The 25,208-nt window shown below is 40.7% G+C and overlaps 1 protein-coding gene across 2 annotated transcripts; it reads right to left on the reverse strand.

Moving 5' to 3' along the window:
• LOC146007749 (pulmonary surfactant-associated protein D-like) lies at nucleotides 1–23,752 on the reverse strand. 2 transcript variants are annotated; one of them, XM_083146337.1, is made up of 6 exons: nucleotides 23,548–23,705; nucleotides 23,290–23,462; nucleotides 22,163–22,243; nucleotides 12,149–12,196; nucleotides 4,812–4,898; nucleotides 1–557 (listed from the first exon to the last, which is right to left on the reverse strand). In XM_083146337.1, the coding sequence occupies exons 2-6, from the start codon at nucleotides 23,453–23,455 to the stop codon at nucleotides 181–183; spliced, it is 759 nt and encodes a 252-aa protein (XP_083002463.1). In that variant the 5' UTR covers nucleotides 23,456–23,462; nucleotides 23,548–23,705; the 3' UTR covers nucleotides 1–180. The 2 variants fall into 2 exon arrangements, with proteins under 2 accessions (XP_083002463.1, XP_083002464.1); XM_083146338.1 differs by lacking the exon at nucleotides 1–557 and adding an exon at nucleotides 599–1,006 and having other exon boundaries at nucleotides 23,548–23,752.
• Nucleotides 23,753–25,208: the final 1,456 nt, after the last annotated feature.

A 25,208-nucleotide genomic window follows, 5' to 3' on the forward strand; every position in this document is an offset into this window, starting at 1 on the left:
CAGAATGTGTCGCTTTTTTATTACTTACTATAATTACAGTATAATCTTTGCAAACACAGCTTTGGTACAACTGTAGATGCAGCAAATGGAAATGTAATGCAAATATAGCACCATATTAATAACAGGAAAAATTCTAAACAATTATAACTAGGCTTTATTGGTTTTGCAATGTTTTGATTGTTAGGAAAATTCACACACATTTAATCGTTTTGTTTGACAATTTGCGTCATTCCACTTTCCAGTCAAAGTTATTTCCACACAATCCTCATCTCCTTGCTGATTGGGTTCCCCAGTATTCCAGTTTGAATATGTGATGACTTCGCCATTTTGATACCTAAAAGTACCTTCTGTTTTTTTGTCCGTAATTCCCAGGTAGACACTTGTGTTGTATTGTACCATCATATTGTAAATTGCTTTGTCCTCCTCAGCATTCTGTGGTGTAGCCATCTTTCCCCCAGCCACTGAACATAGTGCACTTGACTCATCATATGGAACTACCTTACCACTTGAAACATACATTTTATCTTGGTAACTGGCTCCTCTAGAAAATAGCAAGGCTGGAATACAGTAAATAGACAAAACATTGCTATTAACATACTACTAAAATGTACACTTTGATTTAGATAATTAAATCTGTTTTATACCCTAGAACAGATGATGTACATTCCGAATGGGTTATCCAATTACGTGCAATAAACTTCCAGCCAATAAGAAAATGGCAATTTTTTTAACCAATCGTCATTACTGTGCTATTTAATTATAACCCTTTTCTATTCATCAAAAGATGTACTATTTTCGTGCAATATAACATGGTATTTTTATTTTTATTGTTTTAATATTATTTATATTGTTTCAGGATGTATTTAGCAACAAAAATATACCGTTAAACATACAAGTAATAAAAGCTAAATTGTGACTGCCCAAAATGTTTTGCATGGCTGCAGAAGGAGGCATCTGTACTAAGGATGATTGCTGGGGAACTTTTGCAGGAGCGTAAGTAAATTACCTGGGTGATAGAAACAGGGTTCACGATGTAAGATGGGATACATTAAGGCTCCGGATCATACAGACAAGACAGCTGAATATTTATATTTTATGGTAGCGATACAATATCAATACTGTACACAAATATTACAAGGCTAATTGAAACAATTTTTATTAGATTTGGTTTTTGGTTTTAACAATTAACATAGATTTAGTTTCAAACACAAAAGTAATTGAACACCTAGGGCAGTGGTTCCCAAACTGTGCGCCTAGGCTCCCTGGGGTGCCTGGGAGCACTTGCAGGGGTGCCTCAGGTTGGTGGTCCACAACCAATTCAATTTATTTATGGCCAATGAAACAGACAAAAATCAGTGCTTGTGGCTTCCAATTATAAAATATGTGGGGAAAGAGAAGTGAATCGTGTTCCTCACCACATAACTGGACCTAAGGATGACATTTAAGCACAACTTATTTCATTTATTTATTTATTTTTTATTCTTGGTAACAAACTTTGGCCTAGGGGTGCCCTGAAAAATATTCTGATACTCTAGGGTGCCGTGATTCAAAAAAGTTTGGGAACCTCTGACCTAGGGAATAGTAACCACAATATGGTTTCACTGGAAATCAACTTCAGTAAATTACATCATAAAGGATCGACAAAAATACTAAACTTCAGAAAAGCTAACTTCGAATTATTCAGAGAAGCCCTAAAAATAATTGTGTGGGAAACAGTTTTTGAGGGGATAAATGCTGAGGAAATGTGGGATATTCTAAAAAATATACTCAAATCATTAACTATTAAATACATTCCTAAAGTAACTAAGGGTAAATTCAATTAAAAAAAGCCACCATGGTTGGACAAAAAAGTTAGGTCAGCAATCAACAATAAAACAAGAGCATTTAAATTCTATAAAAATAACTTAAATAAGGAGGTGTTCACCAAATACAAAGAATCAAACAACATTTGCAAAGGGGCAATCAAAGTAGCTAAAAGGGATTATGAAGAGCGCATAGCCACTGAAAGTAAAACTAACCCCAAGAAGTTTTTCAAATACATAAATAGTAAACGTATATATAAGGACAACATAGGCCCACTAACCGATATCAATGGAAAAAGTTTTACGGAGGACAAGGGAAAAGCAGAACTGTTAAACGAGTTCTTCTCATCAGTGTTTACTAAGGAAAAGCAGACTGTGGAACGCACACATACCACAAATGGGATGAACAAGCCCAACCTCAATATTGAATTCTCTACCGAGGAAATAATATTGAGGCTCAGCAAAATTAAAACAAATAAATCACCTGGGCCAGATGGGATTCATCCTAGGGTACTAATGGAATTAAGGGAGGAATTAGCTTCCCCTCTACATTATATATTTGATAATTCACTATCCTCAGGAAAGGTGCCAAAAGACTGGAGAATAGCAGAGGTAGTGCCATTATTCAAAAAACGAAAAAAGGAAGATCCAGCTAATTACAGACCTGTTAGTTTAACATCAATAGTGGGTAAACTATTTGAAGGATTTTTAAGAGATGGTATTCAGGAGTATTTAGACCTTCATAGTTTACTCAGTAATAACCAGCATGGGTTTGTGAAAAATCGTTCATGCCAAACTAATCTACTTGGTTTCTATGAAGAGGTTAGCAAAAACCTTGATAATGGAAACACTGTAGATGTGATTTTCCTAGATTTTGCTAAAGCCTTCAACACAGTACCACACAAGAGGTTGATAAATAAAATGGAGGACATGGGCAAATATCTTTAGATGGGTAGGGAACTGGCTGTGTAATAGAGAACAAAGAGTGGTCGTGAACAGTGCCATGTCTAATATGATACCAGTACTAAGTGGAGTGCCACAGGGTTCGGTTCTTGGGCCCATTTTATTTAACATTTTTATTAATGATATTGGGATGGGGTTACTCAGCAATGTATCCATCTTTGCGGACGATACAAAACTGAGCAGAGTTATTAAATCATCAGAAGATGTCACCACGCTTCAAAATGATCTTGACAATCTAGATGAGTGGGCAAAAAAGTGGAAGATGAGGTTCAATGTGAACAAATGCAAGGTCATGCACCTTTGGAGACATAACCATTGTGCTAGTTATAACCTAAGCGGGGATGAATTGGTTAAGTCAGTACTCGAAAAGGATCTAGGAGTCCAAATAGACAACAAACTGGGGTGTAGTGCTCAATGTAATATAGCAACAAAAAAGGCCAACAATATTCTCACATGTATTAAAAGGGGCATGGAAACTAGGGACTCAAAAGTAATTATGCCTCTTTACAAATCATTGGTTAGACCGCACCTCGAATACGCAGTGCAGTTCTGGGCTCCGCAATATAAAAAGGACATCATAGAATTAGAAAAAATCCAAAGAAGAGCAACAAAGCTTATTAGGGGAATGGAGAATTTAAGCTACGAGGAAAGATTAAGCAATCTGGGACTATTTACGCTAGAGAAGAGACGTTTAAGGGGGGACATGCTCAACATGTACACATATATCAGGGGCCAATATAAGGAACTGTCAAACATCCTTTTTTCTACTAGAAAGGAATCTAGGATGAGAGGTCACGAGTTTAGATTACAAGAAAAAAGATTTTGTTCATCTATAAGAAAAAAATTCTTTACAGTCAGAGCAGTCTTTGGAACTCTCTTCCTGGAGAAGTGGTGTCGGCAGACACTATAAATATGTTTCAAATAAGGTTGGATAAACATTTATTGGTTAAAAACATCCATGGGTACGAATAAGTAACATAATCTGTCTTTAAAATATCAGAACACACTATACAGCAAGGGATTAGCTACTTTAAACATAGGTTAAAATAGATGGACACAAGTCTTTATTCAGCCTCACCTACTATGTAACTATGTAACTATGTAATAATCAAAACCCTTTTCTAGTACAGATCTTACCCACACAGTTTGCCTAAGAAAAGACAGAACTCAATATATTCTACCAATGTCAGTAACACTTTCTACAGCTATCCCCTTTATTCCAATTCACATTCACTTGTTATAGAGGCCAACACCTTATTAGACCATATGAGAGGCTAAGGGGGGGTATTCATTCCAGGATTCCAACTGTCGGAACGTCCCAACAGTTAGAATCCCAGGCCATTTTCCTATCATCCGACTGTAATTCAACAGCTGGAATTCAATGTTCCGGCTGTCGAGTGTTGGAAAGTCCATGGATCCCTGAAAAATGGCCGTGAATTCAACAATCCGTGGCCTTTTCCAACAAAAAAGTAGGATCTGACACCATGCAATGCTGTAGTTAATGGCAGCATTGAATAGGTGAGTGCTGATATTTCCTGTCAGAAAATATTGGCACAGATTGAATAATTCCATAAATCTCCTATGTGTCTATAAGGAACCTTTGCCATGCTTATTAGGTAGTCTGTGTTGTGTAAAGGCCACAAAGGGGTAGATTTATTAAGCTTGGTGAAGTGTCTGTTTATTAACACCGGCAAATCGGCTCCTACATGGCATTTTTCAAATCAAGCCTGTAACTTCACAGTTAGGAGCTGACTGGCTGGTGATAAAAACCAGACACTTTATTACTTCACCGAGCTTAATAAATCTGCCTCTGAGTCTACCTGCTCTCTTGTTGGTTTAGTAGGAAACAACCAATGTAAAGGAGAGTCAATATGAAAATGATTAGTGACATTTCTGAAACAAAAATGATGAGATAATGTCACACAATGCACAACATATATTATATTCACAACATATTATATACAGTAGTCACCACATGATGCCTATACCTTTATCCCACAATACATGCTAATGCCATTCAAGTATTTTCATGAGGCTCATACACACCATTTTTCTGTGCAGCTATAGTGGACTGCACATTGCGTAATTGCTCTTCAACAGATGCTATCTTTTGTTGTAGATTTGCATGTAATCCTGTAAAAGTAAAGCCATCTACAAATTATTCTAGCATTTTTGGTTTATTTCCAATTGTAATTAGCTATGTATGTATACATTAACATCAATTATACAGTACAATTAATTGTACCACTTCAAAATATTCTGTCAATTTGTTATACTAAAGGTGCTTTAAACATTTTGGAAAATTAACTATATACATTTTTATGTGTATATTTTGAATATAAAATAATTTTAATAATATTAATTTTATTTAAACTTATTAAGATAAATCAGCATTTGTTGACAGAATCTTCTTAAAAAAAATATATATTAGAGATGCAAATATCTCTTTTACTAACGGAGAATTTAATACATCCTCACTGACGGGTGTGGAGCAGTTGGTCACCAGCAAGTTGTTAGACTGTCATTAGGTCTAGACTATTAGATCGTCATAAATTTAGGTCGACATGGGTTAGGTCAACAGGGTCATTAGGTCGACAGTCAAAAGGTTGACATCGGGATTTTCACTGTTTTTTTACCCGAATGTCAACACAGTCCACATGAACACAGATTAAAGTGCACCGCGTCTCCTCCCATGGCTTGCTGCGCTCACCATTCTTCGGGTTCGGTGCCTCGCCGCGCTCGGCACACTGTTTTATTCTCCCACCACGCCCTAATGGATGCTAGAGCATGAAATACCGCCTGTCGGCTCAAAAAACAGTGAAAAACCTCATATCGACCTAATGACCCTGATAACCTAGACTCATGTTGACCTTCCTGCATGTAGACCTAAATGCATGTAGACCTAATGACTGTCAAACAACTTGCTGGTGACCCAATGACCATATCCCACTTACAGATTGTATCAGGCTGCTTGATAAATTTCAACCATTAATAGAGAGGGATCAAAAATAATCCACCTGTTTCTGCTGTTTATGTTCAGGGACTATGAGTTAGGGTCTAATTCAGACCGGTTCGCTTGGCTGCATATATATATATATATATATATATATATATATAAACACAGCGAGGACCGCGGCACTGGGGTCTGAAATAATGAAGACTGACGCTTGCCTAGTGTAGGTTAACGTTTCAGCCTTTATTCAGGCTTTTGTCAAAACAGCATACATGAAGAAATGAGCATAATCACTCACCTTATAAGCCGTGCAGATTCACAAAACGAGTGCATGAGCAGCAGGGCACTTCCGGGCGCCCACATAACGCCCATTGGTGACTACACTGCCTGTAGGACGGTTGCCGCAGCAACGCGTGTCAGTGTGCACAGTGTGCATATTGTTTAAAGCTGGAAATTGAAAAAAAAGAAAAAGATAAGAAAAAAACTACGATGCCAGACACCCCGTGTGGCGGTAACCACAGCAACGCGTGTCAGTGTGCGCACTGTGCGTGCTGGATAAAGATAATAGAAAAATAAAAAATATAAAAAATATATGTAAAAAATGGGAAGGGGGATTCAAGATCCCTATTACCAAGACTAAATATGTGAACAAAAAACTGTGAGCTGCCCGCTGTTCATGTGTTCAGTGAAACTGCAAAACTTACAAACAAAATTAGTGCAAAGCAAACTTAAAAAATAACAAATTAAAACAGCGGGTAACATACTTCGGTATAGAGTGCTTGATGCCAGAGCCATTACTGGCTAGGGCACCCATACTATATAATAATCCATAATACTATACGAAAAACAACAAGTGAAAAAAGGAAAATACATAAATATATACATAATAATGTCGACTCCTCCAATCATGACTGTCCTAGTGGATGCATATGCTAATAATTAAATCTGGTCTCTGCCAATAATGTAAGGATACCACTAGTTAGGCTATTCTTGCTGGGACTGGTAGTTTGAGGACATAGGTATGGGCCGTTCTTGCTGGGACTGATGGTTTGAGGATATAGATGTATAACGTCAGTCTTCATTATTTCAGACCCCAGTGCCGCGGTCCTCGCTGTGTTTGTACATTGACCCAGCTGCTGCAGGGTCCCTACTGAAGGCACGGGGCACAAAGAGCTTACTGGAGCTGAGTGCCGGCTATCCCGTCTACCTGAATATTATGGTGTTGGAGTCTGTCTACACTTACAAGTGGATGCAGCCCACATTCTCCAGCAGGGCACCTTCCGTTATTTCCAAGATATCAGGCTCATCTTTTGCCGTCCAGCAACATCACGCACTTTGCACTGAGCACTGAGCACTTCACTACGTTTCCTCCATTGTGTGACTCTCCTACTTGGGACACTACAGTCGCTGCTGCTGCACTAGCTGTATTTGCACAGTACCCACTATACGTGTGGGTCCTTTGGATTCTCCTATGTGGACACCCTTATTGCTGCTTTAATCATTTTTCATACGCACAGCACCCAGCACTTTACTGTGATTTGACCACTTGCTCTATTTTGCACAGTATCTACCAGCAGTGCGGGACCATTGGACTTTCCTATGTGGGATACCTTTATTTGCTGCTAAACTTTGTGATACTTGTACAGCACTATGCACTTTATGGCTATTTGACTATATCTAAGCAGTGGATGTTCATACTGGCTTATGCTTTAATTGTGCAGCATTTAGCACTGTAAGGACTTACAGATGTCAACCAGCAGTCATCTCTTTGATATTATGCAGCACTCAGCACTTTAAGCAATTGGTGACAATTCAATCAGCACGTGTCACTTTATCTGTATTTTTGCAGAAGTATTCAAGCATTTGGAATTCCACACTTGTCTCTGAGTCCAGCTTGTGCCACATTGCCCAACAATTATTTCAATGGCTGAAGCAACAGTCCATCAGCGTGTTACCCTTACACCAGGTTCTATCTTCAGCTATTCAGAATCAGAGGCTGAGGGCATTCTTTTCACTGAAGATGCAGAACAATTAACCGGCAAAGATAACCCTAGAAATATCTATCAGGATTTGTACAAGGCAAAAAAACGTGAAGTTGACTACTTTTATCACGGCCTGACCCTGTCCAATTATTACAGGGACAAGAAAATCCCTAGGGGTTTTAGAATTAACAACATACCAACGATCGGCCGCTACAATGCCGAGTTCTGCATCAAATGGACTTCCATTTTAAATAAATGTTCCTTTGACCTCCTCTTATTGGTCATAGAGGAGGCAAAAAAGGAATATGAATTAGCCAAGACGAAATATCTTGAAATGGAACAGTTACATCTGCCTAAATTTGCCCCTGATAAGTTGGACGAGTGGACCTCCAAATTAAAAACTGAAATTGATAAGTACAAGGAAGAGCTCATCCAATTTAAAAAGTCAAAACGTACAAAAGTGGACCAAGATTATGAATTTCAACGTGTCTACGGCTGGCTCACGGGGGCCCATTCCACCAACGATGGCCAACAAGGTAATCCAGGTCCTAAACGTAGACCTCCTCGGTACCGCCATCAGCAAACTGGTGATTCGGCTACCGGCACAGATAGTGACACGGGAGACAGCAGAGGTACCCCAGGTCCCTACCCTTTAGGGGTACGTACGCGAGCTCAAATCGCTGGCAGAAATCCGCACGCACCAGGAGGGCGGGCCAAAACATCCGGGAGAGAAAGGCAACCAAGGAGACCACCCAGACAAAGGAACACCTAATCTTTAACTTGTCATCAAGGACATTAACACCAGTGGAATCTCGAGTGCTAGAAAGGGGTCTGGCCTTTATTCCCACGTGTCCAACTGACCCGTTACAAAACAAAATAGAGACATTCCAATTGAATCGAAAAATCAGATTGCGTGAATACTTCAAGGACAGACCGGCAAATACAGCCATTCCTGATGTTCCCAGTCACCTTAGCCAATTCAAACCCCGTTCCTTGTTTGAACCTGTCAGCAATAATGCTTCCCTTAAAACCTTTACACGCATGCTGGAATTGGACCAGAACAAACCACCCGCAAGAATTCCACCCAATCTGTGGAACTTGTCTTGTCCTGAGCGTCAGGCGTTGAAGAACCTTGCCTCTTATCAGGACATTGTAATACGCCAATCGGACAAGGGTGGCTCTATAGTAATACAGGATATATCGGACCATCGTGAAGAAATCCAGCGCCACCTAACAGACACCATGACCTATACCAAGCTTCGTGGTGATCCAACCAGCAAGTTCAAAAAGGAACTAGATGCATGTTTAAAACGTGGTGTTCAGGACGGACAGATTTCAGACACTTGTGCCAAGTTCCTCACAGTGGACTATCCTATTAAGCCTATTATGTACATTATACCTAAAATCCACAAGCATGCCACAAAACCACCAGGTAGACCGATTATTTCAGCCAGAGGCTCTATCTATCAGCCCATATCGGTCTACCTGGATGGGTTCTTGCAACCTTTGATACAGTCCAAAAAGACTTTCTTAAAGGATACTACTTCCCTACTCATTGCACTCAATGAACTTGGGTGCTTACCAATTGGTTGCCTCTTGATCACCATTGACGTCTGCAACCTGTACACCTGTATTCCGCATCAGGCGGGTGTGCAGGCGGTAAGACGCCTGCTGACAGGCAATATTGAGTACAATGGTCCAGATGTGTGCTTTTTTCTTGAGCTACTTGAAATGGTGCTAGTTAACAATTATTTTTACTGTGACGGGGCACATTACCTGCAGACATCGGGGGTGGCGATGGGGTCCAATGTGGCCCCATCGCTAGCCAATATCTACATGTTCGAGGTAGAAAATGATATTTTTTTCAGCAACACCGCCATTAGCTCAAGCATTGTTCGATATTTTCGTTATATCGACGACATTTTGTTGTTTTGGTCAGGATCAGAAGACATGTTTAGAAAATTGATGGAGGATCATAATAACACAAACCACCCCGTCAAATTTACGTTTTCCATTAATCCTGATAAAATCAATTATTTAGATGTAACCATCACTAAGACGCCTGAGGGGCTTGCCACAACACTATACCGCAAGCCCACAGACAGAAACAACTTCTTACTAGCTTCCAGTGCACACCCTATCCATTGCAAATCCTCATTGCCTTACAGCCAGTTCCTGCGGGCACTTCGTATTGTTAGTGACCCTATCGAAGCCAGAAAAGAGATAGGGATCATGTTCCAGAAATTTAGGGACAGAGGCTACAAGGCCATAGACCTACAGAAACAATGTGCCAAGGCACTGACTAGGACCAGAACGGAACTTCTGAGAGCAGACAATCGATCCAAGAAAGCCAGCGATAAACTGGTATGGGTCAACTTATTTTCCCACCAGTCCCCCAAAAATGTCCAGAAAGCCAAACAACTTTGGCCAGTGATCAAAAGCGATCCGGCCTTAGATTTAACCAACACAAGGCTGATGCCTGCGTATCGACGGGGCAAAAACCTTAAAGACCTATTAGTCAGAACAGACATCACGGAGTTGGGCAAAATAACCAAAAGCACATTCCTGACCAGAACTAAAAAAGGTTGCTTCAGGTGCCCTAATTGCACTACCTGCAGTTTTATGCAGGCAGGGTCCACCATTAGTCACCCGTATTCAGGTAAAAAATTTCCCATAAGGCACTACCTGTCATGTTCCTCTAGTTTTGTAGTCTATGTCCTGTTTTGCCCCTGCTCCTTGATCTATGTCGGTAAGACGGAGAGGCAGTTCAAGGAGCGGATGGCAGCCCATCGTTCCTCTATCAGGGCAGCACTACAGAAAGGGTCAAGCGACCAACCTGTCGCAAGACATTTCGTCCAAGCTAAACATCCACTGGCAACAATTCGTTACATGATCATTGATCAGGTCCAGGCCTTACCCAGAGGGGGAGACAGGGGAAGGAAGCTCCTTCAATTGGAAACCAGATGGATCCATAAATTGGATGCACTGGCCCCCAGGGGCCTCAATGAGCAGTTGGGGCTCCACTGCTTCCTTTAGAGGATGTCCCCCCTGCTCTCTTGACTCGTTATACATCTATATCCTCAAACCATCAGTCCCAGCAAGAACGGCCCATACCTATGTCCTCAAACTACCAGTCCCAGCAAGAATAGCCTAACTAGTGGTATCCTTACATTATTGGCAGAGACCAGATTTAATTATTAGCATATGCATCCACTAGGACAGTCATGATTGGAGGAGTCGACATTATTATGTATATATTTATGTATTTTCCTTTTTTCACTTGTTGTTTTTCGTATAGTATTATGGATTATTATATAGTATGGGTGCCCTAGCCAGTAATGGCTCTGGCATCAAGCACTCTATACCGAAGTATGTTACCCGCTGTTTTAATTTGTTATTTTTTAAGTTTGCTTTGCACTAATTTTGTTTGTAAGTTTTGCAGTTTCACTGAACACATGAACAGCGGGCAGCTCACAGTTTTTTGTTCACATATTTAGTCTTGGTAATAGGGATCTTGAATCCCCCTTCCCATTTTTTACATATATTTTTTATATTTTTTATTTTTCTATTATCTTTATCCAGCACGCACAGTGCGCACACTGACACGCGTTGCTGTGGTTACCGCCACACGGGGTGTCTGGCATCGTAGTTTTTTTCTTATCTTTTTCTTTTTTTTTAATTTCCAGCTTTATACAATATGCACACTGTGCACACTGACACGCGTTGCTGCGGCAACCGTCCTACAGGCAGTGACGTCACCAATGGGCGTTATGTGGGCGCCCGGAAGTGCCCTGCTGCTCATGCACTCGTTTTGTGAATCTGCACGGCTTATAAGGTGAGTGATTATGCTCATTTCTTCATGTATGCTGTTTTGACAAAAGCCTGAATAAAGGCTGAAACGTTAACCTACACTAGGCAAGCGTCAGTCTTCATTATTTCAGACCCCAGTGCCGCGGTCCTCGCTGTGTTTGTACATTGACCCAGCTGCTGCAGGGTCCCTACTGAAGGCACGGGGCACAAAGAGCTTACTGGAGCTGAGTGCCGGCTATCCCGTCTACCTGTATATATATATATATATATATAAAACTGGCGGGGCGGCGGCACTCGGTCAAAATAAATACACAATGCGCATCTCAATAGTGCAACGTTTCAGCGCACGTGGCGCACTTATCAAGAACAAATGTACAAGTGAACACTCACCATTTTATGTAGGAGCTCAGGTCGGTGAGTGTTCACTTGTACATTTGTTCTTGATAAAAGCGCCACGTACGCTGAAACGTTGCACTATTGAGATGCGCATTGTGTATTTATTTTGACCGAGTGCCGCCCGCCAATGCCAGTTATGCACTATACTAGTGCATCCATGTAAACCAAATACCACCGGCTGGTGCACTTGGCAAAGACATATACATGAGACAATATTATTTTACTCTCAGTACCCTACAAACCTGACTCTCCAGCGCTTGAACCTTTGTCTCCCTTTTGACTTGGTATCCCTGGAAAATAGAGTATATAAGCCAAATCAACATGTATTTGTACATGACAAATAAAGGACGCAATAAAAAGTATTCTAATATTTAAATCCTTCCTGTAATAAAAAACATTTATGACTATATATATATATATATATATATATATATATATATATATATATATATATATATAGAGGTAGAGGTGTAGGCCTGGCACTCCTCCAGCAGTACAGGTAACCCAGGTGCCTTCAGGAACAGAAGTACAGGATAGTGAAGAAACAACAGCGGCACTCTGGGGATTTTTAGAAAAAATATATTTTCAGCAAAAAAAGCTTCCAACGTTTCGGGGTATGTGACACCCCTTTGTCAAGGTTATACGTGCAATAATAGGTACATACATGTGCTTACCTTTATCATAACAAGTGAGAAGAGTGAGCAAATCACGTTACTGCAGCGTGCTGGCATCAAACAGGAAACGGACAGTGAAAGGAAGTGGCCAGGCAGTGGATATCCTGCTGTTGGAACGCAGCGTGGACAGCAAGCCTCAGGTCTCCTAGGAGACTGATGGTGATTGCAGCAAATGTGTCCGGTGTAACGAGATGCCAGCATCACCTGACGTGACTGGCTTACCCTAGGGTGAATATTAACAGAGTCAGGACCGCATGTCGACTCTCGTTGTCGACACATTATAAGCAATAACGGCTTAGGATAAACTCAATGTGCTTTTTCTTCTCCTTATTCTTATCTCTCTATCCTTTTCCCTTTCTATTTTTAGTGATTTGTCCCCCTTCTATGCTTACTTTACCCCCCAGAGTTGTCGACACGCTAACATGTTGACTCCCGTCAATATTAATACTTTGGTATTAAACAGCACGGGACAGCTGCATTCATTATATACCTCTCATAGCTAATATACAGGGGTCAGGGCAAAGAGGTGCCTTTTGTCTATGTTACATGTATTATTAAGATAATTTAAACACAATTTGGTCACCGCACGTTATTTTATATAGATGATTTTGTCACTGATATATTGCGTTATTTTAAATGCATCTTCATGTTGATTCTACACTGTTTTTATTATCTAATATACACTTTTTATGTTAATATTCACCCTAGGGTAAGCCAGTCACGTCAGGTGATGCTGGCATCTCGTTACACCGGACACATTTGCTGCAATCACCATCAGTCTCCTAGGAGACCTGAGGCTTGCTGTCCACGCTGCGTTCCAACAGCAGGATATCCACTGCCTGGCCACTTCCTTTCACTGTCCGTTTCCTGTTTGATGCCAGCACGCTGCAGTAACGTGATTTGCTCACTCTTCTCACTTGTTATGATAAAGGTAAGCACATGTATGTACCTATTATTGCACGTATAACCTTGACAAAGGGGTGTCACATACCCCGAAACGTTGGAAGCTTTTTTTGCTGAAAATATATTTTTTCTAAAAATCCCCAGAGTGCCGCTGTTGTTTCTTCACTATCATATATATATATATATATATATATATATATATATATATATATATATATATATATATATATATATATATATATATATATATATATATATGTGTGTATATGTATTTATTAGATACACCACTCATGAGTGTGTGGTCGTACACTGGTATATGCATGCCCTGAAATACGAAGCCGAAGAGCGAGTGCATACAATTACTAAATGTAGTTTTATATCAAGGCATGGAAAAACACTGAAGAGTGGTTGTTAAAAACATATTAGTACATTTGTGAGTGAGACCCGAGATTTTGACTACCTAGGGCCCTACACTGGGTTTAACCCGGCACTGCTGCTCGGAAATGTAAATCAAGCTTTGCAGCTGTGTAAAGAGTTATTTGCATTGTGGGATTATCTAAACAATTTAATAATAATAATAATAATAATAATAATAATAATCAAGTGGAGCTTTTTCTCATAGGTGTAGAAATAGTACACGTTAGCAAAAGAGCAGGGGATATTGTTTAACCCCTTCCCGCCGCAGCCTGTTTTTGCCTTCCTGACAGAGCCCTTTTTTTCACATCTGACAGGTATCACTTAAGTGGGGATAACTTTTTTTTGCTTTTACTTATCCCAGTGATTTTGAGATTGTTTTCTCGTGACACATTGTACTTCAAGTTAGTGGTAAATTTGGGTCGATACATATATATATATATATGTGTGTATATGTATTTATTAGATACACCACTCATGAGTGTGTGGTCGTACACTGGTATATGCATGCCCTGAAATACGAAGCCGAAGAGCGAGTGCATACAATTACTAAATGTAGTTTTATATCAAGGCATGGAAAAACACTGAAGAGTGGTTGTTAAAAACATATTAGTACATTTGTGAGTGAGACCCGAGATTTTGACTACCTAGGGCCCTACACTGGGTTTAACCCGGCACTGCTGCTCGGAAATGTTAATCAAGCTTTGCAGCTGTGTAAAGAGTTATTTGCATTGTGGGATTATCTAAACAATTTAATAATAATAATAATAATAATAATAATAATCAAGTGGAGCTTTTTCTCATAGGTGTAGAAATAGTACACGATAGCAAAAGAGCAGGGGATATTGTTTAACCCCTTCCCGCCGCAGCCTGTTTTTGCCTTCCTGACAGAGCCCTTTTTTTCAAATCTGACAGGTATCACTTAAGTGGGGATAACTTTTTTTTGCTTTTACTTATCCCAGTGATTTTGAGATTGTTTTCTCGTGACACATTGTACTTCAAGTTAGTGGTAAATTTGGGTCGATACAGTCTGTGTTTTTTTGTGAAAAATACCAAAATGTCGTAAAAAAATGGAAAATTTAGCAATTTTCAAAATGTTAAATTTTCTGCTTGTGAGACAAATAATCATACCACTCAAAATAGTTAATAACTAACATAGACCATATGTCTACTTTATGTTTCCATCATTATTTCAACATCCTTTTAATTGTTTTGGAAACTAGGAGGCTTAAAATATGAATAGCAAATTCTCAAATTTTCAAGAAAATTTCAAACACTGATTTTTATAGGGACCAGTTCAGTTCTGATGTGACTTTGAGGGACTTGTATGTGAGACACCCCCATAAATGATGCCATTTCAAAAACTGCACCCCTCACAGTATTCAAAACAGCATTTTGGAAGTTTGTTAACCCTTTAGGTGTTTCACAGGAATTAAAACAAAGTGTAGGTGAAATTTGAAAATTTCATTTTTTTTTTGCAGATTTTCAATTTTAATACATTTTTCTAAGGAACACAGTAGATTTTACTAGAGAAATGTGACTAAAAATTGATTCCCCCAATTCTTTTGTTTTCATAAATATCCTATATGTGGCCCTAGTTTGCACGTTGACCAAACCACAGGCTTCATAATAGAAGGAGCACCTACTTGATTTTGGAGCCTCCTTTTTATGAGATTATTTTTTAGGCACCATGTAGGTTTCTAGGCACCATAAGATGCTAAAAGTTAGGAACCCCCCCCACAAGTGACCCCATTTTGCAAACTACACCCCTCAGGGAATTCATCTAGGGGTATAGTGTACATTTCAAACCCCCAGGGGTTTCACCAATTGTGGTACAACTGGGCAGTGAAAATGAAAAATTATTTTTTTTACACAAAAATGCAGTTCTGGCTCCAAATTTGTCATTTTCACAAGGAATGAAGGAGACAAAGCACCCCAAAATCTGTGCCCCAATTTCTCCCGAGTACGGCAATGCCTCACATGTGACCAAAAAATACCATTTGGGTGCATGGCAGGGCTCAGAAGGGAAGGAGTGATTTTTGGATTTTGCAGCTCAGATTCTGGTGGAATGTTGGTGGGTGCTATGTCGCATTAGCAAGACCCCCGAAGCACCAATACAGTGGAACCCCCCCACAAGTGACCCCATTTTGCAAACTACACCCCTCAGGAAATTCATCTAGGGGTATTGTGTACATTTCAAACCAACAGGGGTTTCACCAATTTTGATACAACTGGGCTGTGCAAATAAAAAATTACATTTTTTACACAAAAATGCAGTTCTGGCTCCAAATTTTTCATTTTCACAAAGAATGAAGGAGACAAAGCACCCCAAAATCTGTGCCCCAATTTCTCCCGAGTACGGCAATGCCTCACATGTGACCAAAAAATACCATTTGGGTGCATGGCAGGACTCAGAAGGGAAGGAGTGATTTTTGGATTGTGCAGCTCAGATTCTGGTGGAATGTTGGTGGGTGCTATGTCGCATTAGCAAGACCCCCGAAGCACCAATACAGTGGAACCCCCCCACAAGTGACCCCATTTTGCAAACTACACCCCTCAGGGAATTCATCTAGGGGTATAGTGTACATTTCAAACCCCCAGGGGTTTCACCAATTTTGATACAACTGGGCTGTGCAAATGAAAAATTACATTTTTTACACAAAAATGCAGTTCTGGCTCCAAATTTTTCATTTTCACAAGGAATGAAGGAGACAAAGCACCCCAAAATCTGTGCCCCAATTTCTCCCGAGTATGGCAATGCCTCATATGTGACCAAAAAATACCAGTTGGGTGCATGGCAGGACTCAGAAGGGAAGGAGTGATTTTTGGATTTTGCAGCTCAGATTCTGGTGGAATGAATGGTGGGTGCTATGTGGCATTAGCAAGACCCCCGAAGCACGGTGAAATGATGAACCTAATAATCCATAGATGTGTGGTATATTTTAAAACACTCCTTTATACATAGGCCGGGTTTGTCGGGGCAAGTTTCACAGTGGAAAATAGTATCCTTTCTTATTCCCTTTCTTGCAGTGGAGGGGATTTCGTTAGGAAAATGCTGCCCTGGTACAATACGGGGGCCAGTACTAAAAGTACTGGGGCCCTCTGCCTGCTGGTTCCCAAATATTAGGCCCTTTATGACTTCCTCTTGAAAGTGCATAAATGTCCCCCTCTGGCTGGTAGAACGGAATAGCACGTAAGCGTTATACAGTGCCATCTGGATGATATACACGGCCAGCTTCTTGTACCAGATTTTTGTTTTCCGCAGGGGACTGTACGGCTTCAGTACCTGATCTGAAAGATCCACTCCGCCCATGTACTTATTGTAATCTAGGATACAATTAGGTTTTGAGGTGTGGGTAGTGGTACCTCGTACAGGGATGGAGGTGGTACTGTCTCCATGAATTGTTGTCAGTATAAGGACATCCCTCTTGTCCTTATATTTGACCAACAACATATTTTCGGTGGATTGTGCCCTGCTTTCACCCCTTCTCAGTACTTGGGCAATGTGCGTTTTTGGGAGGCCTCTTTGGTTCTTGCGCACAGTACCGCAAGCTGCTGTACCTCTTGAACCAAGGGCCTTAAACAGGGGGATGCTACTGTAAAAGTTATCCACATAGAGGTGATAACCTTTATCCAGGAAGGGGTGCACTAAATCCCAGACAATTTTTCCACTAACACCTACGAGGGAGGGGGGGCATTCTGGCGGTTCAATTCTTGAATCCTTCCCTTCATATACCCTAAACCTGTGGGTGTACCCTGAGGTGCTTTCCCACAGTTTATACATTTTTATGCCATACCTTGCCCTCTTACTGGGAAGGTACTGGCGGAATTTAACCCTTCCTTTAAAATGTATAAGGGACTCGTCGATACAAATAAATTTTTCAGGGATGTACATCTCTGCAAATTTGGCACTGAAATGATCAATGACCGGCCTGACTTTGAATAGCCGGTCAAAGGTGGGATCATCTCTGGGTGGGCACTGTGCATTATCGGTGTAATGTAAAAATTTAAGGATTATCTCAAAACGAGTCCGAGTCATGGCCATACGGTAAAGTGGGGTGCTGTACAGAACATCTGTACTCCAATATTGCCTAATTTCTGGCTTTTTTACTATGCCCATATGTAACACCAGACCCCAAAACGTCATCATCTCTACTGCATCTACAGGGGTCCACCTAGCAAATGATGACGTGGGGTTTTGAGCAATAAACTGCTGGGCATATAAATTACTTTGGTCCACCATTAAATTTATAAAATCATCAGAGAAAAATAATTTGAAAAAGTCAATTTCTCTGAGACCTGTTGAATCAAATTGGATTCCTGGGATGGCCAAAAACTCAGGAACCTGGGGCTCAAAATTGTCTGGTGGTGGGGTCCATACGGGATCAATCATTTGGGGGGGGGGGGGTCTCAGCTGCTCTACGGGGGCGTCTTTGAGGGGGTCCCTCATCACTAGAGGAGGAAGAGGAGCTTAAGACGAATCCTTCAAATTCCCCGCTTGCATCACTGGCTGTGTCAGAGTCAGAGGCAAGCATGGCATATGCCTCCTCCGCTGAATACATTCTTCTGGATGACTGGGATGACATTTGGGATGACATTTGGGATGCCATTTTTATTTTTGTGTTTCTGTAAGTGTAATGTTTCAACACGTGTATAGTGTAGGGGGGGTACAAACTTTATTTCAACACGGGGGGTATGTAGTGTGTAGTGTGTATGTAGTGCAGAAAAAAAAATACTTTATACAGGAATTTGATCCCAATAAAAAAAAAAAAAAAAGGTCCTGCGCCAAAAATTGAGCACAGATGTTGGTCAGTAACGTCCGTCACTGAACAGCGCTCAAAGGCAACAGGACACCCACAAAAGCAACGTGGGTGTAAAAACAATTAAAAAATAAAAATAAACCACAGCACTCTCCAAAAAAAAAAACAATTTAAAAAAACTGCAGAAAAAAAATGATATCAACCCTGTGCCAAAAATGCTGTTCAGTGATGTACGTCACTGATCAGTGGCCACAGGACACCCACAAAAGCAACGTGGGTGTAATAAACCACAGCACTCTCCAAAAAAAAAAAAACAATTTAAAAAAACTGCAGAAAAAAAATTATATCAACCCTGTGCCAAAAATGCTGTTCAGTGATGTACGTCACTGATCAGCGGCCACAGGACACCCACAAAAGCAACGTGGGTGTAATAAACCACAGCACTCTCCAAAAAAAAAAAAACAATTTAAAAAAACTGCAGAAAAAAAAATGATATCAACCCTGTGCCAAAAATGCTGTTCAGTGATGTACGTCACTGATCAGCGGCCACAGGACACCCACAAAAGCACCCACAAAAGCAACGTGGGTGTAAAAACAAAACCCCACTGCAATCCCTCCCCCCCCAAAAAAAACTGCAGATCAGTGATGCAGTGATGTGACACTGATTAGCAGTGAGGGGCAGCAGGCAGACAACTGTGGGTGCAACCTGACAGGGTATATATATAAAAAAAAAAACTGGACCCCCAAAAAGTTGCTGATCAGTTAATTAATTTAAACTGATCAGCACAAAAGGGGGGCAGCAGTCAGTTGCACAGGCAGCACAACCTTTGGTGCAACTGACAGGTATATATATATAAAAAAAAAAAAAGTTGCTGATCAGCACAGATATACTGATCAGCACAAAAGGGGTGCAGCAGACACAAAATATATCACTCTCTGTCACTCTCTGTCACTCTCTGTCACTCTCTGTCACTATCTCTCACGATCTGTGACTCTATGACACTGCAGCAGCAGGACACAGGAAGTCACAAGATCCAGGAAGCATCCAGCTGCTGGCAGCACGCTACCAGCGGTGAACAGCGGTGATCAGGTAAGTATCAGGCAAGGTTTAGGTATGTATATCACGACAGAGTGGCCGGTGACCGCTCTGCACGGAATGGCGTCTGCAGCGCAGTCACCGTTAAATGACGCGCCTTGGCTGTGATTGGTCCGTCGGACCGACGGACCAATCACAGCCTTGGGGGCAGGTGGGGTGAGGTGTGGTCATCACCGGTGACCCCCTCATGCCCCCTCACACCCGGCGGTGATTGACACCTGTGTTACCGAGCGTCTGATTCGCCGGTAACACAGGAAAACGCTGCGACTGGCTGTTCACATTGAACAGCCAATCACAGCGATCGTCGACGAGGGGGAGGCATCGCCACCCCCCCTGGGCATGCAGGGATATGTCTGCTGTCAGGGACAGCAGACATGTTTAAACTGTCACCGCGACTATAGACGCGGGGACAGTTTAAAGTCATGACGTATATATACGTCATGTGTCGGGAAGTACATCCCGGCCATGACGTATATATATGTCAAATGTCGGGAAGGGGATAAGAATTATATGAAAAATAGGCCATCTGGGCACTTGGACTACAGCGATTGTTTTCCTCATCCTTTCCCCAATAACCTCTTGCCACATATTAACGTGCAATGAATATGTAGTATGTAATATTAAGATGTAATTTAGTGAATTCATTACGGTAGTAATCTGTATCTTAATATTTGCATATTCTACTTGCATACATAATTTAAGAATGTGTGTGCTTTTTTTCATAACTAACTTTGGGCCGACGCATTAAACCAGATTTTGTGGTCAACCTTTGATAATGCATCAAGCTCCAGAATGCAATTAATTCTGGAGCTTGAAGACAGTGGTGTTATATTTACAGAAAAAAGAGAGAAGGGACTGTTTGATCTATTATCCATCAATCTAATATTGGGGTTATCTCAAAAAGTACTAAATGAAATAATTGGTGTGGAGACACGCAACAGGCTCCCTAGAGGAGCAAAGGATGTACTAGAAAGACAGTGGTGTTACCCAGAAAAACCTATGGTAAAAAGAAAATAAGATCTTTAATTTGATATATTTAGATAAATATTTATATTCCTTAAATCATACTTTATATGTAATACATTGAATCTAAATTTTAATTTGTTAGAAAATTAAGGGCTGTTATTTATACACCTTTTATATCGCCTACAAAATACTGGGTTTTACCACGGAAGTATGCAAAAACCTGGGATTGCAGGCAGTGTAAACAATCCCAGTTAAAATTACCCAGGTCGAACTACAGTACCCAGCATTTCAACCCGGAAAGTGAGCAGGGTTGAACACTCACTCAACCCAGCTCGCGGTGCAGTGTAAACCGTTAACCCGGGTCAATGCGACCCGGATATCTTCACTGCAATGAAATAGCCAGTGCTGGGAGATGCTATCATCCGTCACTGCTGGCTCAATACCCGTCTCTGCTGATGTCACCCACCTGGCATTTTGCTGGGTGGAAATGGCAGTGTGACCTGGCTTGTTGGTGTATTAGAGAAATAAATAGGAAAGACCAATACATGCAAGTACATGGAACACTAAAGAGAAGTGACAACCAAACAAAATGTGATAAGTTGAATAAAAATGCAGAATTTTGAGTCTTACGCTAGGTACACATTATCTGATTTTTGGTTGTCCTGACTATTGAAGCAAATCACGGGATCTTCTCAGAATTTTAATTGCTGGCACTGAAGATTTTGCAAGTCAGAATACTTTGATAACATATCTGGGGCCAAATGTAATAGGATGAGATTTTCAGAAAGTGAGATCTTTTTTTTGGAGTTTTCCCATTTTTTTAAAGCAGCAATCCTGGTTTTGCATTGTCAATGATTGCCACTTAAAAAAAAAATTAGAAAACTTTCCAAAAAAGATCTCACTTTCTGAAAGCCTCATTCTGTTACATTTGGCCCCTGGTGAATTTCAATGCTGAATTACAATATTTTCTATTCATACAAACCATATGTAATACTTCCACTAGCTATATTTGATACTGAGATGCCAAACTTTCTCATACCCTCTCTGATAGCTGAGTGATGACTCGGTATTAGAGAGAGAAGTCTATCTGCTGAAATTAATTTATTCTTTATATCTGAATAAGAATTACAAATAAACACATTTGATTTGACATAAACAATTGTGACAAAGTAGCAAATTTAAATGGGTTTATTGCAACCCTCAATGTAACAAATAGGATACTGATAACATACTGTACCTTCATATATAATAGCAACAATACATGGTTAAAGATAAATTATTACATTTAGCAAAAATAACAGTAACAGTATTGATGTACTGTATAATATGTTAATGATCATGCGGGTATAAATAAATATTTAACTAACTTCTGTATGTAAATGAAATGTCTATTCCCTTAAATTAATTCATTAAAAAATATATTATTCAGACAGACTTTGTTACCTTTAACCCCTGGATTTCCGCTAGGTCCTGCTTTGCCTGGTGGTCCATTACCACCTCTTGTTCCTGGTGCCCCAGGGGGACCTAAATAAGGATATTTTTTATTTAAAACACTTACTTTTGCATTAATTTTAATGTGTCTTGTTTATGTTTAATAGGCTGCAACTATAAAGCGAACATATACTGCACTCTTAAAACAATGAACCACAGTTACTTTATATTGTTTTGTCAGGTACATTTATTCAATGGTAAATTATATAATTGTTAAGTTGCAGTGATTTATAAGCCACTTTCTCCATATAAATATTAATGTAGAGGCAGATTGTTTCAGCAGTTGTTGTTGTTTTACTCTACATAGCAGTTAGATGCAGTGGCGTAACTAATAATTTTGCGCCCCCCTGCCGAAAATGCAGGGGGGCGCCCCCCCCCCCCCCCCCCTAAAAAAAAAAAAAAAAACAAGCAGCGTGGAGCCGTGGCGCGCGGGGGGGGGGGGGGGGAGGGAAGGGGATTGAGGGGAGAGAGCGTGTGTGTGTGTGTATGTGTGTGTTTGTGTGCGTGTGTGTTTTACCTTGGGCCGCATCCGTCCGCGCCGGGTCCCGGCTCTCGGCTCTCCCGGCTACTGCTGCTAACGAAAGTGACACTTGGAAAATGGCTGCCCCCATACAGCAGACGAAAAACTGTCTGCGGTATGGGGGCAGCCATTTTCCAAGTGTCACTTTTTGTATCAGTGAGAGAGCAGCGCTGCGGCAATAGCCGGGAGAGCTGGGACCCGGACGGTGCGCACACAGACAGGCAGGCAGACAGTGACTGTCGTCCCGCAGCCCCCCGGCGCCCACATACCCTCAGCGCCTCCCCGCCACGGCGGGGGCTGCGGGACGGTAGTTACGCCAGTGGTTAGATGTGTAAGAAAATTTAAATGCTAAACGAATCTAAAGTGTTATAACAGTAACGTAATAATTTTTAACAGTTACCTTGCCAAATCAACCCAAATAATATACTGTATTTTTGCAGAATATTCATTTACTTAATTCCTTACATGTATGATAAAATATATAGATTATTTTCCCCTATGTTTTATAGAACATCTCCAATGCATAAAGCTTCAAATATGTTGTACTGTATTTATTTACCTGGATCCCCTTTTAAGCCGTTGAACCCATCTCTTCCATCTCTTCCATTGAGACCTGGAAGACCCTGTACCACAGAACACACAGGGGATGTGTCTGACAGAGCCTTGGAGAACAGTATCAAGAATATTGCAGCTACAAATATCATGGGTTGGAATTGCAGGTTCATGTCTCACCTAGAAAAACATTAATTTTATAAATTTAAAAATAATACAATTTGTTAATGGTAATGTTTAGTAAACATCAATACACATCACTTACCTGTTTCACTGGTAGTAGTTAGTCAGAAAACTGACCGCTTAGTAAGTTGCTCTGAATTTCAGTATTTGACCAACATGTGAGCCTACAGCAAATAGTATCATGAAAGAGATGACATTGGTTTTTATATGGGAGTTTATCGATTGCTTGGAAGTATCTCGGTGAACTTTGAGCAGTTAAGGTCAATAAAAACACTTCTATTTTTAAGTAAAATGAGTTACACTGTGAAAACATGATTTGTAGTTTTAAGGTCACCTTGTTTGTGCATCTGCTGAATTGGAGATATTGCTTATGAATAAATAGATAATTTTATACCTGCACTTAATACTAGAGATGAGCGCCGGGGCAGAAGATCTGGATTTGGATTAGTCGCCGGGATTTGGATTTGACTTTGTCGAGCGGCATTGAAAAGCTTTGGATTTGGATTAGCAGTGAGGGGCAGCAGGCAGACAACAAGTGTGCGGCACAAACACGTGGCTCATCTAGGAGTGTCACAGCAGCAGCAGACAGGCATGAAAAAGTAGGCCTCAAGCACATAATGGCAAAAAAAGAGGTGCAAGATAGAATTGTCCCTGGGCCTACCAACCCTTAGGTTGTTAATAGGACATTGCGCACTTGACAAACCCCAAGGTCATTTCAGCCAGAGGGACTGCCAAACCTGTGACTTAAATGACTGGTTAATTTGTGCTCCCACAATAAAAGAAGCAATGCTCAAAATAGCACATCATTTAAGAAGAAGAATCTCAAGAAAAAGAAGAGGTGCAAGGTGGAATTATCCCTGGGCCTGCCCACCCCTCCCTTAGGTTGTAAATAGAACATTGCGTACTTGACAAACCAGTCATTTCAGCCAGAGGGACGGCCAAACCTGTGACTGAAATGACTGGTTCATTTTGGCCCTCCAATAAGGTACAGACTGACTGATCTTCACTCTCATCAGTGTGTACATCCTTGGAGTCATCATTATCACACAATATCCGTTCATCACTGCTGAAATCCTCCATGATCGATGTCTGTGTTTTGTGATGGAATTGGTGGGAAAGGTCTTCCTTGTGAAATTTGTATATGAAAATTATTAATGAACATAATTTTTTCAACATTTTGAGGAAGCAGCAGTGCTGAACACTCTTTATGAGTACACACAGGAGGGTGGGCAGCTTAAGTAATACAAAGCCAGCCTGTACAAGGGCCTCCATATTGCCTTTTTTTCTTTCCAGTATGTGAAAGGACTCTCTGAAATGCCTACAATGATGCTGTCCTGAAAATAGTCCTCCACTAACCTCTGCATGTTGACCATATCTGATGGAGTAGTCACGCTAGAGGCGTCACTGATACTGGTCAAATCACTTAGACCTGACCAGATGTCCAAAAAAGGTGTTGTTGTGGACTGCCCCCCCCCCCTACTAGATATTTTTGGAAAATGCAGTTTTTTTATGGGCAGATTCTTGTGAAATTGAAGGAGGAGACGTCACTTCAGCTGCCACCTTGCTCACCAGGAGCTCTTTGCATGTCGTAAGATCTGTGACAGTTGGAAATTAAGACACAGCATAGGACTTGAACCTCGGATCAAGCACGGTTGCCAAAATGTAGTGTTCCGCTCTCAACATATTGTTAACTCGCTTATCCTGTCAAAGACAAAAAAGGAGTTGATCTACAAGTCCAGCATA

Source organism: Crinia signifera, chromosome 6, assembly GCF_055691185.1.
Source record: "Crinia signifera chromosome 6, ASM5569118v1, whole genome shotgun sequence".
NCBI classification, from domain to species: Eukaryota; Metazoa; Chordata; class Amphibia; order Anura; family Myobatrachidae; genus Crinia; species Crinia signifera.